At 38.9% G+C, this 17,735-nt stretch overlaps 2 protein-coding genes across 2 annotated transcripts; one reads left to right on the top strand and one right to left on the bottom strand.

Annotated features, from left to right (window-relative positions):
- Positions 1 to 3,614: 3,614 nt before the first annotated feature.
- Positions 3,615 to 6,929, top strand: LOC139133694 (uncharacterized). The gene has a single exon (XM_070700454.1). The coding sequence runs from the start codon at positions 3,615 to 3,617 to the stop codon at positions 6,927 to 6,929; it is 3,315 nt and encodes a 1,104-aa protein (XP_070556555.1).
- A 5,528-nt stretch (positions 6,930 to 12,457) lies between these two features.
- Positions 12,458 to 15,037, bottom strand: LOC139132606 (histamine N-methyltransferase-like). Its single transcript, XM_070698887.1, has 3 exons — positions 14,842 to 15,037; positions 13,600 to 13,935; positions 12,458 to 13,172 (listed from the first exon to the last, which is right to left on the bottom strand). The coding sequence occupies exons 1-3, from the start codon at positions 15,032 to 15,034 to the stop codon at positions 12,910 to 12,912; spliced, it is 792 nt and encodes a 263-aa protein (XP_070554988.1). The 5' UTR covers positions 15,035 to 15,037; the 3' UTR covers positions 12,458 to 12,909.
- Positions 15,038 to 17,735: the final 2,698 nt, after the last annotated feature.

Below are 17,735 nucleotides of genomic sequence, written 5' to 3'. Positions count from 1 at the left end.
TGCCACACAGGAAATAGTCCTGCCTGTTTTCAGCTAGAGGACAAAACTACCTACAAATAAATATAAATACGTGTTCTGTATGCGAGAAAAACAGCAACCCGACCAATAAATGACCTACCGTCTGAAGGTCACATACATCCGAAGTCTGCATCAATCTCATGCTTTCATAAGATTAATATCGGTTATTCATATGCTCTTTATTCTAAGGACATGTACTTGATAATGGTTGTAAATATTAGCATAGCGTCGATGTTTTTGTGTTATGTAAATGCACATGATTCTCCTATAAATCACTTGATATCTATATTATTAATAGGCACACTTTCAAAACTCACCATTTAATCAGACTAAGACACAGAGAGACCACACAGACATGTATACACATAGACATACAAACATACAGACAAGCAAAGAGACAGACAGAGACAGACACACGGAAACACTCTCACACAGACCCATACATCTAAATGTATATTCTTTTGCCGTTCGTATTTTCGTGGGACAACTTTAAGGGGCCATGGATACTATAACACGCGCATGGTGAACGCAATGTCTACGTTTATGGGAGGAGCTTTGGCCGTACTTCGATTACAGTGCGCTAAAATCGCACTAGATGTCTTTATATCGCAACATCTCGCTACACGTTTCTTTTTGTATCGCAAAATAACGCGTACATTGTTTTGCGTCCAGATAGGTTGTGTGGAACTGGCGCTACACCATCGTTTTTGACATTCATGTAGTTCAGTGCAAGTGTAAAATAACGTATCAATCATTTTGATACACAGTTTCAAAACATTTCATTCTATTGGTTGCGTCGAGTTGGCGCTGGACATAGATTGATTTCAGGGGTATGCCGAGGGTGGTTCAGTGGTCAGCGCATACGTGGTTTCATAGCGACATAATAGAATGCGGCTTGGTTGGCTTTTTGCACTTTCGTCTAGAAGGGAGGGGTTAAGGCACGCAATTAGTTTACCGTGCGCATATTATAATTATCGACGGCCCCTAAGTTTTACACTTAGATTTATTCTCAGGACTTGAAGTAAAATGATCGGATTCAAAGTTCTCGAGTTATGGAGGATTGATATTCATCGATTAAACGAGAAGTGAACCATTACGTTTTTGAATAAATTAAGTTTGCATGTTTGTTTGTTTGTATTTCTGTGGTGTGTGCTCTTTCGTTTTATTTTTTCCGGGACCTGCGTCTGCTTTCGTCTTTGTTTGTTTTTGAGTATGTGTGCGTGGAATTTTATTTGAGTGGATGATGTCCACTTTTATTTAAAGTCATCATGGTAGATATTTTAACTCTTGATTTTCTCTCCTTTTTACAGTCAAACCAGATGGTGGTTCATGTCATGAATTGTTTATAATATTTGTTATGACAGGTATCTTTTTTTTCACTTTTTTAATTATTTTAATAATTTTTTTATGCAAGGCATTTTTAGTCTGTTCATTTCTGTCACTTGATTTTTTCTCTTTTTTCACAGTCAAATCGAATGTGGTTCACATTTAACTTTTTTGTCATATTTTTTTTCCGATTTAGATGGTACTGGTGCTCTTTAATGATTTTCTTGTTGTTTTTTGTGTACCATGTATTGTTTTTAACGTTATTTTTCACTTATTTGTAAAATCAACACTCACCGCACTTTTTGCACGAACTAGTAACATTGTATGTACATCACTAGGTATAGGTGTATACCTTTTTCAAATCGTTGCAAACTGTTTATTTCCTCATTAAGGTTTAAACGATATTTTTTTCGTTTTATATTTATATATTTCCTTCCTGAATTCCATAGAATTTAATTTCAATCGATAAACAGTTGCGCGCTATCTTTAATTATTTTACCATGCCCTGTCCATTGCTTTTAATTTGTCGAGCTGGACCACGTGACTGCCCACAAATACACAGTAATGGTTTGTTTTCATGCCCGTGAATATGAACAATATCGTAACATAATAACTTTACTGCTAAAACGAAAATAGTGATTTTTTACAAAGATCATAATCAACCACAAATAAAATGGAGCATTTGTCAGCCAAGTTTAGACGCCTTTTTAAAAAGATCTTTCAGAAAAAATCTCCGGATTTGCTTATTTTTAGCAGCACGCGCACTACTCTCTAACAGGTTCTGGGGCGCCGTTTGTCGTTCGCACGGGAAATTATCGCAAAGTCTGACGGGTTTTAGGGGGTTCGCTGATAATATTGTTAACAAATTTTATGTTTCTATTCATAAAACCATTCTTATGTATGAACATTTCATGCTAGTGTTCATGAGAGGTCATTCGTGTGTTCAAAGAACCAATGTTCAAAGAAATTATATCCATTTCCTCCTGTTAACACTAGTTGGCGCCTTCATTACTTGGCATTTGATTTTTGCTTGAACGAGGATGTCTTTTATGTTGTTGTTTACCTTTATGTGTATAAAATTTTCTGGAAATATTGTCGCCAGTGTTTGACTGAACTACTTCTGAAATATTCTGGAAAAAATTCCTGCTGACCTATCTACACTTTTATTGAAAACAATGTTATCGGAACAGCGCAATTTATTTTTTTTATTTTTTTTATTTTTATTTTTTGTTTTTGGCTTTAGCGGCATGGAGGCAGCGATAGCGACAACTGTATGTTGTACTCTTAATGGCTCTTAAACTATCAATGTACCATTGCAGAATTTTTTTTTACGCCGAGCAACACTCTTCGACTAATTTCCAGGTGCAGTTAGATCAGGAATAATGTACCCCTCCATATCAATAATGGATAAAGCAAACTTTGCACGACATAATGTACTCGGCTTCCCTCGCACATCATGGAGTGCAAAGGTTGCTTTCATCAATTATGACCGGGAGGGGGTACATTATTCCTGTTATTTTATAGTTTGGGCAACGCCAGTTAATTTGTAGATATAGAAAACGAATAAAAATGAAATTTAACTGGGATTTTTTTATTGAGCATCGTCCGGCATGATCAGCCCTGAATCTCTATACTGTATCCATACGCACTCCTCACTGCAATGAACAAGCACGTTGAACACAAAAAATAAGCAATACTTCACGGTGGATTTTCGAAGGACATTGGACGCAGTGTTGTCCTTATATTTAAAAGTAGCCAGGTAATTCCAGAAAGTAGACGGGTGGACTGAGAGGGAGCGAAGCGACCTAGCGGCGAGTGAGCTTATAGCGAACGAGAGGGGGAGGAGGCGCGAGAGGGGGTGTCCCCTTTCTCGCAAGGCGAAAAATGAAATTTTGGAGTGGATGTCGGAGAACAAATGACACATCATTTGAACATTATTAATAGGACTAAGCACAGCCTATGTGTTATCCGTCTACCAATCAGACTCTTTGGTAACTTTCATCCAATGACCGTGGACTATAATCTCCCGCCAAAAAAATGTTTATCCTTTGGTGTTCTATTACATTCGGTGCATGCGCTTTGGTGCCTTTACATGTAATTGCTACAGTTGTGTTCCGGTTGGCGCTTTTTTATCTCACGGCGTGTTCAGTAATAAAGCTTGTGTTCTTAGCATGAACTGGTGTCGTTCGCAGTTCTGTATATAAGTCAGACAAGAACCTTGATCATAAAACCCCATCACGACATTTTTTGGTGCCGAGACCAGGATTAGGATGTCTGACGAGGAGCAGCAACCAACTCAAGCCGAGCAAATGGCAACGAAATTGGCCAAGTTGAAACTCAAGCGCAGGGGACAACGTGCCCAAATGACGAGGCTGTTCAACCGTGCAGAACAACTCACATCAACGTTCGCTGCAGCTGAGAACAAGACTGAAGCTTACAGGATACTCACAGCATTGAACACTCAACTGACTCAGAAATACGAATCTTTAACTAAGATCGAAGAAGATATCTTAGATAATACGGATGAAGCAAGCTACGATGCTGCGAGCCAAGAATCTGGCGACTACATGTCCGAGATATTCGAGAGAAACGACAAGATCACTGATTTCATCAAAAACAACAAACCGAACAATGTGACTGGCCCATCGGCGAACTCCGACACCGCTACTCAAGACACATCGAAGAAAACGGTCGCATTACCGAAACTACAGCTGAAAACTTTCTCAGGAAACGTACTCGAGTGGGTGAGTTTCTACGACACTTTCAAATCGTCCATCCATAATGATAAGAACCTCGAGAACATTCAAAAGTTCACATACTTACGCAGCGTTTTAACTGATGAAGCTGCCCGTACGATTAGCGGTCTCGCCTTGACAAACTCCAACTACGACCATGCTTTAGAGCTACTCATCGAACGCTACGGACAGAATCATTTGATCATCGATGCGCACATGACTGCACTGTGGCAGATTCCTCAACCTACGAGTGACATTAACAGTCTGAGATTGTTTTATGACACATTAGAAAGTCATATTCGCGGTTTACAATCACTTGGCAAAGAAGAGAACGCTTATGGAGAACTTCTCATTCCCATGATTCGAGATAAACTACCTAACAATATTCGGAAACAAATCGCAAGAGATCACGGAAACAAGGCTTGGACTTTACCTGAGTTGCGCAAAGCCATCCTACGGGAAATCGACGCCATTCAAGCCGGAGTTCCACTCGATGAGTTATCGGTTGCGGACACAGCAACACAGTCTAATATGACCGCTTCATTTCATACTAAGGCCGCATCTACGCGCACAACAAAGCCTTTGAGAATCAAAACATGCGTGTTTTGTAAGGGAAATCACTACACAAGTGATTGCCAAGTTGTCACCGACCCGAAACGTCGCTTAGACATTGTCAAACGCGATCGTCTCTGTTACAATTGCCTTGGAAAGCATCGCGTGAGCGATTGCAAGTCTCGTTACACTTGCAAGATCTGCAAGCGTAAACATCACTCTACCCTTCATCATGACACCAAATCAGCTACAACGTCTGAGAAAAAGGGAACTTCTGAAGTTCATGTGGCATTGGCGAAGACAGACGACACAAAGGGGAAATCTACACCCAACGGATCGGTTCTCCTCAAGACGGCAGTCATTCCTATGTCGGTCGGCGATAGGAAACCTATCAACGCTACCGTGCTGTTTGACGATGGGTCCAACAGAACTTTTATCACGCAGCGATTTGCTGACAAACTCAACTTGAAATCGGACACTCATGAGAACGTGAGCCTGTCAACATTCGGGGACAATTCGAAACAAATTCATTCCATGAAAAGTGCAATGGTAACTTTGCACGAACAGAATGGACATACCAGTACTGTCAACGCCCTGATAATTCCCGAGATTTCGTCCAACCTATTCAACCACGTGTCAGCAGAAATACTCAACTCAGACCATCTACGGGGATTAAAGCTTGCCCACCCAGTTTCCAATGTTAAAACTATGGAAATTGATGTACTCATCGGAGCTGATCAATATTGGAACTTTGTTGGAAACCATATCGTGCGCGGGGCAGGTCCAACTGCAATATCATCTAAGTTCGGCTACTTGTTGTCCGGTCCTACTGGAAAGCGTGGGAAATTGGACTCTGACATTAATATTCATCACGTGAACGTAGAAACACACACCGACGATGACATACGAAACTGGTGGAATTTAGAGCTCATCGGAGTGAAGGCAGACTCGCAAAATGATGAAAATACCGACTTCGAAACATATCGGGACACTCATCTACGTGTTGAAAATGGTAAATACATAGCCCGTTTACCATGGAAAACTGATCATCCGCCACTGCCTTCAAACTATGCGGCAACTGAAAATCGCACGCGCGCTATGGTTCGCCGTTTGGCCCCTGACTTAACGAAGAGATATGACGATATCATCACCGATCAACTGCGCCGAGACTTCGTCGAGAAGATTCAAGATGACAACAAAACTGAAGGACATTATTTGCCGCATCGAGCTGTCAAGAAGGACTCAGTTACCACTCCAATACGTATTGTATACGACTGCAGTAGCAAACAAAATGCTGACTCGGCAAGTCTAAACGACTGTCTTCAAACTGGGCCGTCATTAATCAATGATTTACCTGCCATTTTGCTACGATTTCGCGCTAACCGAATCGCTTTCGTCAGTGACATTGAAAAGGCATTCTTAAACATACGTCTAGAGGAAGACGAGCGTCAATACACCAAATTTCTTTGGTTATCGGACATTCGTGATCCCGAAAGTCCATTTGATGTTTATCAATTCAAGTCTGTTCTGTTTGGGGCGGCTTGTTCCCCATTCATGCTCAACGCTGTAATCAAGACCCACTTGGAAAGTAATGCCTCCATACCGACTGCTGATGACCTCAAACATAATATTTATGTTGACAATGTGATAGACGGTGCCAAGTCTGATGAAAAGGCCGTGTCATATTACAACGACGCAAACCACCTCATGCAGTCGTGTGGGTTCAAGCTACGCTCATGGACGTCCAACAGTGAACGACTATGTGAACTCGCAAAACAGGACGATATCTACGAACCCTCTCGTGATGTACCAGTACTCGGCCTGCGTTGGGAACCAGAAAGCGACACGATGACCTACTCAGAAAATAATAGCGAGCCTATTCCAAATGAATTGATAACGAAACGAGATGTTCTCAGTTCCTCCGCTACACTGTACGACCCACTGGGCTTCGTAGCTCCAGTTCACATCAGAGCTAAACTCTTTGTACAGTCACTATGGAAACGCGGGCTCCCTTGGGACGAACCGCTCGATGCTGAATTGAACTCTCAATGGATACAGATCGCAGCGGACTTGAATGCTACACGCAAGACGACAATAAACCGCCCTATACACAAGTTATACCCTCTTGAGGTAGCCTCTCAAGAATTATCATCATCTGAAGACAAAGATATGAACGAGCGGGAAGACACCCATCGGCAAGAAATTTCTACTGAGAAAACCAATGACCCGCCAGAGTCGGGCAGACCGTCCAGAGATGCAGCCATTGCAGCCAGGATGAGAATATCCGAACTTTCATAAATTGTTGTAACTGTTGAGACTCTTTGAAATTTCTAAGTTTTTTGTTCAAACGAATCATTTATTGATAATTCATATTGAAAGTGTTCAAGATTATCTTTCGTCGCCGGGAGAATGTCGGAGAACAAATGACACATCATTTGAACATTATTAATAGGACTAAGCACAGCCTATGTGTTATCCGTCTACCAATCAGACTCTTTGGTAACTTTCATCCAATGACCGTGGACTATAATCTCCCGCCAAAAAAATGTTTATCCTTTGGTGTTCTATTACATTCGGTGCATGCGCTTTGGTGCCTTTACATGTAATTGCTACAGTTGTGTTCCGGTTGGCGCCTTTTTTATCTCACGGCGTGTTCAGTAATAAAGCTTGTGTTCTTAGCATGAACTGGTGTCGTTCGCAGTTCTGTATATAAGTCAGACAAGAACCTTGATCATAAAACCCCATCACGACAGTGGAAATGGTGTTCTCTGGTGGCATCTGAGGTGACATTTAACATAAGAGGAGGGATCAGGCCGTTTAGTGCTTGATAGAACTTCGTCATCAAATGTTTGAGAGAAATGTACAAATAACTATATCAGAACCCCGGACTCACTCATAAATGCTAAAATTATAATCAGAAAGAATAAATGATAAGTATAATCTACGTTAAATAAATACTAGTAAGTATTCACCATCTGGTCTACCTATATAACTGTTTATATTGTTTTCATAATGATATTTAAAAATATTCTTTTCAATCGATCAGAAGAGTTAATTAATTTAGGGACCACGTGAAAAGATGGATGTCGGATAAAAAACTTAGTTCCTTTATGTTTTGCCCCACTCCTTGAAACTTAATTGATGAATATTTATCAGATGTTCCCATTATTTCTTTACTGTGATAATTGCAATAATACTTAAAACACAATAAGAATGGAAAATTGAAAATAACGGTAGTATTCTAATGAAAAACACAATTTTACTTTTGTTACAAAATACTTATCGGTAAGATAATTCACTGTAATGTAAACACGTGCACCAATATAAAAATGTCTATTTCAGACAACTAGAAGAAAAAGAAGTTTTCCAGTTGCAATTATGGCAATGTAGGGAGCAAACATATGTAATTAAATCATAATTTTTTTAAGAATTTTCAACCAAATCAAACTAGAATATCGTTTTTGTCGGATGAAAAACTTTTTAAAGAATTTGGATTTTTATCCGACATCGATCTTTTGACGTGGTCCTTTAAGCTTAGTAACATACTCTATCGATGAACCTTATTGTCTAAAAATGACACCCAATGAAATGAAATATCCTGACATACCCTTAATTTTAACAGTACGTATACACGCAGACAGGTATACCGTATCAGTAGGTAGACGAAGCTGTCAGAGAGAATAGCGAAAAACGGTCGGAAACATAACAGCCAGCGACTGTCTAACAGCACTGATCGCAAATGACGTCATGTTCTTCTTTTTCTCTCATTAATATGCATAAATAAATATTTGTCCGCATTTTCCGCATAAACGACGACAATAGAACCTGCTAGTGTTATAATGGCGACTAAAAGTCACACTTATTCGTATGAATTTATGGATTGGACTACAAGCTGTCCGAATTCCAGGCAGTGTTGCCCGAAAGTCGCACACGTGCAGCTATATTTAGTAACAAACCTGAAATCGCGATCGGCGCTTTTAACGATCGGCAACACACATGGCCCTGGATTCTAGTACATAATAATGATCAATGAAAATGATCAAATAAACAGTTGGTTCTAAAACAATTTCAGTTCTAGCTCATTTTTTTTAAATCTAGAAAATTCGTCGGTATTGCTCCAAGAATAAGTTGATTCGTGGAGAAGACTATCATACTCGTAGTGACGACTGACGTTGCCAGCCAGCGCGGGGGCGGAAAACTAGCTTGCCAGTCTCGTGAACTTCGAATTGTCGATCAAATCACATCTGCAAAATTGAAGTTTTTCATACATAAACTAAATGTATTGTTGGCATTAAGTATACTTTTTGAACGGGTTTTCTTCGGGAAAAAATATTCCATCGGCAAGGTGCCAGTGGCCGTCGCCACATTTCTTTTTGACGCCATCGTTAAAGATGACCTAAGAATACTAATCAAACCAATCATGCTGCTCGTAACAAAGGCAACACCATGAGTGCGTCCTTCAGCCAATCACACTATTTAACAAGTACAAGATTGGGCTCAAAAAGTCACAAATGGGTATTTAGAAACTGTTTTATGTTTGTGCAGTTCCAAGTGGGGAAAGAGGTTGCGAAATTGCTAATCGTACGTGTGCCGTCTAACGGCTGCCAGTGCGATCTCGAAATTAATAGGTCTATAAAAAAAATAATCTAATTACGTTAAAAGTAGCCGGGGAAATGCAAAACAGGCGCGTTATTTACCCGGCACCCGGCTTCTAAGGACAACACTGTGGACGCCCCATCCAGCCGGCGGGGGCCTGCCGCCCATGTCATACATAACCCATACACATACAGCAATTTTATCGAGTGCTGCTCAGCAGAAAGGAAGCTCAATCCTGACGAAACACTAACTAGGTAACGTGATTTCTATATTTCATAATTACGAATTATTATTTTTAATAATTATGAAAAAATATCATATTTGAGACTATTATTTCCAGTTTGCCGGTGTATGTCTTACATGCTATCGATAAACAGTGAGCGCTTGTGTGCCGTGGAGAAGACAGAAATTTGATAGTTCGACAAATTGCGTTTGCCGTATCTTACTCTTTAAATTCCCGTAAAAATCTTGAAAGCGTTATTTGCATTGAATATTAAGAAGAATTTCACGCTCAAAATGTGCCAAGATCTTTTCGTTTGACTATTTATGGCTTATGTAAAGTTGCGACGTTTTGGGAGCGATCGCGAGCAGAATTCGAGCTCTCCGTCGCGTCGCTCCTCTGAGGTCATCCTTGATAAACAAGTAAACAATAGTTTAGCCAATCTAAATAGAGGGTGTGGCGGCGTTGACCAATAAAATGTGAAAGCCGATTCGTTGTCTCATTACAGTGATGTCAATGTTATATAACTCCGCAGGGTCGAGCTGAAGCTTAATGAAGTCGCGTTAAAGGATTTGACAGACAAGTAGTTCCCACGACTGATCGTCGATTCTCTCGCTGAATGATGCAAATAAAAGATATGTAATAATAACAGAACCCCATGACCTGTGAGTGCAAACGCGCCGTACTAGCGGTATTTGCACTCGTTATGCTGTGTATTCGGTTGTCCTTTCACTCGCTTCGCTCGTGACACAGGCATAATATTCAAGAATGAAAAAATGCTTTTATGAATATACTAAAAATAAAATTTATAAACAGAAAGAAAATGCAATACATTTTTACATTTTATTACATACATTACATACATTTTTTTAATTAAGCATTAGGGAGTCTCCAGTAATTACAATGGGGGTGGGCAGGGGGAGTTTAGCGCACACCTGTACCGTAAAATGTGACCCTCCCCCTATCCTCCTGTCTAAAATGTCACCCTCCCCCTTGTCCGACATTTTAAAACTTGACCATCCCAGACCCAACAACTGCGGTATTCTCCCCAGGAATAACTGAAACATTTTCAGCTAATATACATAACAATTTGTTCAATTGTTATGTTAGGGACAAATTACAGAGGGGGGACAGGTGTTTTTGGAAGGACAGTCGCAATTTATCACGCAAGAATTTTAAAGAGATATGGTATTTTTTATACATTTGAGGGAGGGTCACCATATTTTGCGCAACTATAAAATGGCAAGATGTGGCTCTTGGTTAAGTGGATTTAGTGCTTCATCCAAAATATCAAATAATAATACATGGAGTCTACCAGGCAACTATTGACAATTTTCCGCCACAAAACATACTATATCTGTATATTATATATGTTTCATAATGTATTTAAATGCACTTTGCTTGAAATTGGCACAATAGATAGTTTAATACAGCTTTCTCATCGGCTAACAAACTGACTGCACTGATCCAGGTGCATATCAATTTGCCACGTGGTATGATGCATGTGCATGTCACTGTGCATCGGCCACGCCACCAGTATGGACGCATACTTGTATATCTCCGACACAATGTAATCAAGCGAAGTTGAACGGTTTTGCTCGCTGTTTGATAACGCTATACCACTGGATGACAGAGAGGATTTACCTAACGGCTAACATGAAAGTGAAAGATTTCCTGCTCTCGTGAACAGTGCACAATTAACTGAAATACAAGGATCTCGCGTACTTCAAAATACACGCAAGTCTACCGGATCAGGCGTGTCAGTGTCGGATGCATGGGGACGTACCCGAAACGAGAAACTTAAAACAGCTCCAGTTAAAAGCAGCGAAATATCATAAAACGTCAGTTGAAATTAATGAAATAGATTAAATTTGCCCGGTTAATGTATAGCAGAATTGTACAAATATTGCTTAAATTCGACTGGCAAAATCTCCACTCTTCAAGCCAAAATTTTCACGATATCCATAATGTTATGGTCCTTACTTTACTGTTTGTGGGTTGACGTACCGGTTTGACATCATAATGCTTTCAGTAAATGACGTTGACACACCAGATTATCGATTGTAAGTTCCATTTTAGTCTTTATTACTAAACATCAATGGTGAAACGAAGTCGGAACTCATCCAGAAAGTGTACAACATAACAAGATCCAAACCTATATATTGCATTATATTATTAACTAATGACTCAACAAACTGCTTTACTTGAAAATAGATCAGTCGAGAAAAACTAAAGGACATGAAACGTTTAGAGAGGATAAGATGATCTTTCAACTTGAGGCTTCCAGTCAACGTCAAACTCCTGCTGATGTGCAGCTTGCTGGGAAGGTTATATCTCATTGGTCGAGTGTCACTATTCATAGCAACTTGGGGAGTCTATTTTGTAAGTCAACTATAACGATAAGGTTCAGCCGACCAATCGGGTAACAGCTTCCGAGATGCAGCACAGTAGCCCTCAAACTGCGGTCATTGCTTCAAGGTGAGGAGTCTGGTTATTGTCATAACAATATTAATGATTCCGGGGTGAAGAGGTTGTAATTTTTCTCGGTCGTTTCAATGAGTCAATCTTTGCACCGTTTTAACGGGATCCGAGGGGTAAGTAGATCTTCTGTCTGTACATCAGAGACCGTTACTCGACTTGTAATTATCTTTCGGCACTGTCATCAATGAAAGAGATTGCGATGTGTTTTATTGTACATATTTCTTAAATCTACACAGAATGAAAGAGTTGTAACAAATTAGCCGATTATTGAACCACGCGACTTGATGCCGTATGTTGTGTGTTCGAACCCGATTGAAAACTAGACGTATTGTCTTCTAATGAATTATTTCACCGATATGTGAAGAAAGGTTAATCAATTATAACACATACGTTACAATAACTGAATATGGTTTCATAAATTGTAAAAATTCAATGACAGGGTCCATTGTAAGAGCTATATTCAAACTCAATATGGGAACATCGATGATTGTATTCACAATCGCACCTCAACATAATGTGTTAAGCCGATAAATCCACACACTTTATGGCTACGCATAATGAAGTAATTCTGCAATGGTTTCCTTGATATCCAGACCCGTCAATCAAGAAGACGGGCATGTCGGAACATTGTTTGCCGCCAATTGCAAAATTAATCTTCTTGGGTATAAAAATGTGCATAACTTTGTTACAAGACATAAACATCTATGGCCTTTAGCCAAAAGAGTGTTATCACTGACATACTTGCTCATCTTAATTTCAAGTTTGAGATAAAATACCTAAGGCTACTTATTCAATATTAAAACCCTCCTAGTTGGTATGAGGCAAACGAAAATACCTGCAGCTATCTACACAATATAAAAAAACTAAGTTCAAATCAGGTAAAAGAAGCTTATAACTACTCTTTGATAATAATGATATCTTCGTCGTCTGCTGGGAAATACAAATCATTGTTGAGCTCATAGCAACTTTCGCGTAGAAACTTCATGACGTCACCAACAACTTGGGTGGCGCTGTCTTCTTAAAGTCGTGCACTTGGACAAGAAAATCGACCATCAATTTTCCATCTCTCGATTCCTCGTTGAAACACTCTCCAGCCTTGAAATTCATCTTTCTGTACTGAGTATGAATTTTCACATCCGGCATCCGATGTTTCAACAATTTTTGGAGAGTTGCTGACCCGATTCTAGTTATGTTTGGATCGGAAATGACATTTCCAACTCGTATATTAACTTCTTCCCAGGGTCCTGACAGAAATGATGAAGGAATGAAATTTACTTTCCCGACTGAAACTAAAACAACGGATTGAGAAGATCTTGGGCTCTAACTTAAGACTCACGCTAGCCTTGAGGTCAATATGGCACTTAAACTAAATACAGAGACGAGCGAGATTTCAAAGATCAAACTTAGCTACGCAATCAATTTTAAAGCATGTACCTTTTTCTTCTGTCGGAGATTGGTCAAAGAAATCGATTTCATCGATCTACAGCGAGGAACTTGACAACATCGCATCTTAACATCACAGGCGCAATGAATAGAATGGAACCTACTGAATTTTAATGGCAATATCCCGTCACTGACGATTGTTATCACCTCTTAATTCGTACATAATTGATTGAAAAGATGGCCAATGTTGCAGCTTACTCATCAATTGAGAAAAGAACTTTAACCTACCGACGCCAATCTGACAATACAGCATTCCTCCTCTATTGAGTTGTCCGTATAGCTCTGCGAAGACGTTTGCAGGATCCATAATATGATAAACACTATGTAGAAGAAGTATGATATCAAACCTGCCAAGGGCGGCCCCTCTTTCTATTTCTTTCAGGTAAGCTTCTATAGTTTTCTGATGAAACTCGAATTTCACGGTCGTCCACAGATTCTGTTCGTTCCTCGATTTCACCAGATCTTCAAATTTTTGTATTTGATTGTTTTCGGGTTCAATCACAACGTAGGTGATCTTGCCGAACCTTTTGATCAGGTAGTCAATGACTGGAATGTCGAAAAACCCTGACAATGTAAGACAAAGTTCAAGAATATTTCTGTCAACTATTTTGTTCACAATTTGAAATGTACACTGCAATTTGCAAAAGTTGAACATAAGAACGATACTAGTGGCACTGAGCCCTTTCCAATCGTCTATTTTTGATGCCTTAAATAATATCTGAATAACAAAAATTGAATTATTCTTGCGACCAGTCCTTGCAGAAGTGTCCAGAGATAAGTGCACAAAAACGTGAAGAAAGAAGACCCTCCATATAGTTTCTGAAGTATATAACCTATCACTTTCAATCTTATATGTATTATTAATCTTTGCTAGCTGATAACACAAATCACGGTAGAGCGACTTGTTATAACGTCATATAATTTTGGGTGAAGAGAAAAAGCTGCTCGCGACAATTTCTTAAAAGGACGTGCACTTGAGTGCAATGAAATAGCTTTTCCACTTTTGACCCATTCAATACCTTACATTCCCTCTCAACTTTGCTTCGCTCATTTCGGTATTTAGCATCGATGACATCAAGTAATTTCATAACAACAATGTCCAGGACAGTATACAATGCAGTAAAATCGTAGTGGACAACCTTGTACTATCTATTGTTTCACAGTGATGTGCAATTAATACAAACGTGAGTGCCGCCATGAGAGAGACAGGGACAGACAGACAGACAGAGACAGACAGACAGACAGACAGACAGACAGACGGAGAAACACTGAGAGACAGAGAGGCAGAGAGAGAAGGGAAGGGGAGTGCGATAGAAACCGTTGACAGATAGCAAGACGAACAGACAGAGCGAGAGTGTCAGGTGGACAAAGCGAGAGGTAGATTAACAAAATGGGAGAGACAAACTGGCAGACCAAGGCAGTGATTGGAAAAACTTTTACATGTATTGAAAAATCAAAACCTATATATACCGTCAGCTGGTCCTATGGAAAGTAATCGCAGCATATCTTCCTTGTTATGGCGAGACACAAATCTGTCACAGGCATTCATTACATCTTGTTCACGTTCACTGGAGAAATTCGCCACTCCGTTCTGATAAATCTTTGAGAGTCCCTCAAAGTATTCATTTGGAAAATGAATCAGGGCCTTTATTTCTTGTGTCATTTTGAGCCTAAATTATAGATACACAGAAAATGCAAGGCGTAAGTATATTGTTCAAAGTTAGAGGGGGAAAGAGAAGAAACTTTGTAGGTCTCCAGTGTTAGAATATTTTAAGAAAGGGATATGCAATGTGTTAGCTGTTTGTATCCATGTGTTCATGTAAATGAAAATATAGACACGCTTGCCTGACTTTTTGAACGTTTTCAGTGCCGATTTTGTACACAAACGTTACCGCTGATGATTTCTCGTGATGACCATACTTGGTATAATTAGTGCTAGAGAAAGTTAATTGTCAAGAAAGGATTACCTAATGAAACTTATAAAGAGAATCCAGTTAGCTTATTACCAACAGCTGCCGTATCTCAAGAACAGACAAATACGATAAACCAAACCTGGGTGAAATCCAGACATTACTAAAAATATGGAGAGGTCTACATTATCTCATAAACACGCATTTCGGATGATTTTCATTCAAAATATGAGTGTTGTTCATTTTTTTAGGCTGCTGTGAGCTGATAAATTGCAAAATATGTCTTGTTTCAATCATATACAATACAATGCAAGATCCGAGGTACATGAATATTCCACATTGATTAAGGGTCATTAGCATAGAATTTTAATACCGAAACAATGCTCATTAATGTAATCTGCATATTTGAATATCATTATACCTCGCATCTTGCACTAATAGTTCAATCATATTGCTATCGTTACAAATATCGTTATGTGAATGACCGCCATAGAAGAAGGACATCCATGGATATTGCTGTACTGACTAGGTATTGTGTACAGTGCCGAACTTTACGCTTGACCTTGTTATGAATGAGTAAGCTTATAGGGTTATTATATTATAACTTTGTCAATACGAGTGAATTTTGTGATATCGTACGCTCAGATTAATTCTATAAATTAATAACATTTTTCCTGACACTTAGAGTAAATTTACCATTTTGTCGCATTTCATTACTTTTATCTCGAAAAAATCTAAAAATATATCAATTTTAGTAAAAAGCCCCCAAAACGAGGCCTAGTAACGGCACAGAAGCTGTAAGCTTAACTGTTGATAATTATTTTCTTTATTCCTGTGTAGTGTATCAAATACAGTTTCTTGCTGTCTCCCTACATGCTGAAACACACAATAATTCAGTATGTCGACAAGAAATATTATTGAGTGATAATTGAATTAGAGTCCAGACTGGAAGTCGTTTGTCGGTGATACTAATGCACGGGACACATACACAGGCTGTGTTACCAAGTTGGATATGGACAGTTCAGCATGCTGTAGGGAGTATAACAAGAACGCAGTTGTATAAAGTGAACAAAAATATTGTTAAAATTATCAAAGCTAGTACAGCTTCTGCCCTGCTACTACGTACGGGCAGTGTTACTGTCACTGCATTCCGGCAGTGACAGATATAGCTCTCACTATGAAGTCTTTCGAGAAGAGTTTGGGTCATATGATGCTTATGACAGTGAAATATATATCAAGTCATGACTGAATTAAGTGGTCTAACATTATGTTGACATGAGTAATATCATGCTATGATGTGAATTCAACATACCGTTTAAAGCATTTACAATGTTGTCCATATGACATTGTCCTGGGAATGCATGTTGCCCTTGACATTAAGCATGTTGCCCTATGCATTTAATATGTTGTCCTGAGCATTCAATGTTGTCCTAGGCATTCATCATATTGCAATATACATTTAATATGTTGTTCTAGGCATTCAATAGGTTGGCTTAGGCATTCATCATGTTGCAATATACAATATGTGTTCTAGGCATTCAATAGGTTGGCTTAGGCATTAAGCATGTTGTAATTTACATTTAATATGTTGTTCTAGGCATTCAATAAGTTGGCTTCGGCATTAAGCATGTTGCAATATACATTTAATATGTTGTTCTAGGCATTCAGTAGGTTGGCTTAGGCATTTAGCATGTTGTCCTAGGCATTCAATATAATGTTGAAGGCATTCAGCATAATGTCCTTGGCATTTGATATGTTGTCTTAAGTATTTGTAATATTGTCTTTGACATTTACAATGTTGTTCTAGGCATTTACAATGTGGTTCTAGGCACTCAACATATTATGCTGCGTATTCACAACGTTGTCCTGGGCATTTGAAATGCCTTCTAAGGCACTCAGCACATTGTGCTTGGCGTTTACAATATTGTTCTTGGCATTCAATCTGTTGTTCTAGGCATTCAGCATGTTGTCCTAGGCTTTTAAGAGACCGGTCATGTCAGCTTCTTCATCCGGGGGTGGATAAATTTTTGCAAAAATCAGCAAGTGGTTAAACCACCATTCGAATTTTCTGACAAAGGGTTACCTCATACACAAAAGTAATACAAAATGTGGCATATATATAGTTACATTTTGAACATTCAGTCATTCTGTTTTGGTTAAGTTTATTACATGTCAGTAGTGGTATAGATTGTTCAATTTTCAATTTGAAGTTGTAAGTACAGTATTGCGAATGAGCTGTTAATTTATTTCACACTTTCAATGCAAAATTAGATGTCCAAAACTGTTGTTAATAAATTGATGACAATAAAAAATATCAGAGAAAAAATAGCAGTAAACCAAAACATTCAGTTTAATTAGAATGGTTCCAGTCATAATGTTAAGTGCTTAAAAGCCCGTGGTTTGCTCGGTGAAAGTATGTTTTTCCTCATTTGTGGGTAAAACTTAACATATTTA

This window comes from Ptychodera flava, chromosome 5 (assembly GCF_041260155.1).
Source record: "Ptychodera flava strain L36383 chromosome 5, AS_Pfla_20210202, whole genome shotgun sequence".
In the NCBI taxonomy this organism is placed as follows: domain Eukaryota; kingdom Metazoa; phylum Hemichordata; class Enteropneusta; family Ptychoderidae; genus Ptychodera; species Ptychodera flava.
Note: the sequence above shows the minus strand (reverse complement) of the source record. Positions and strands in the feature narration are given on the sequence as shown.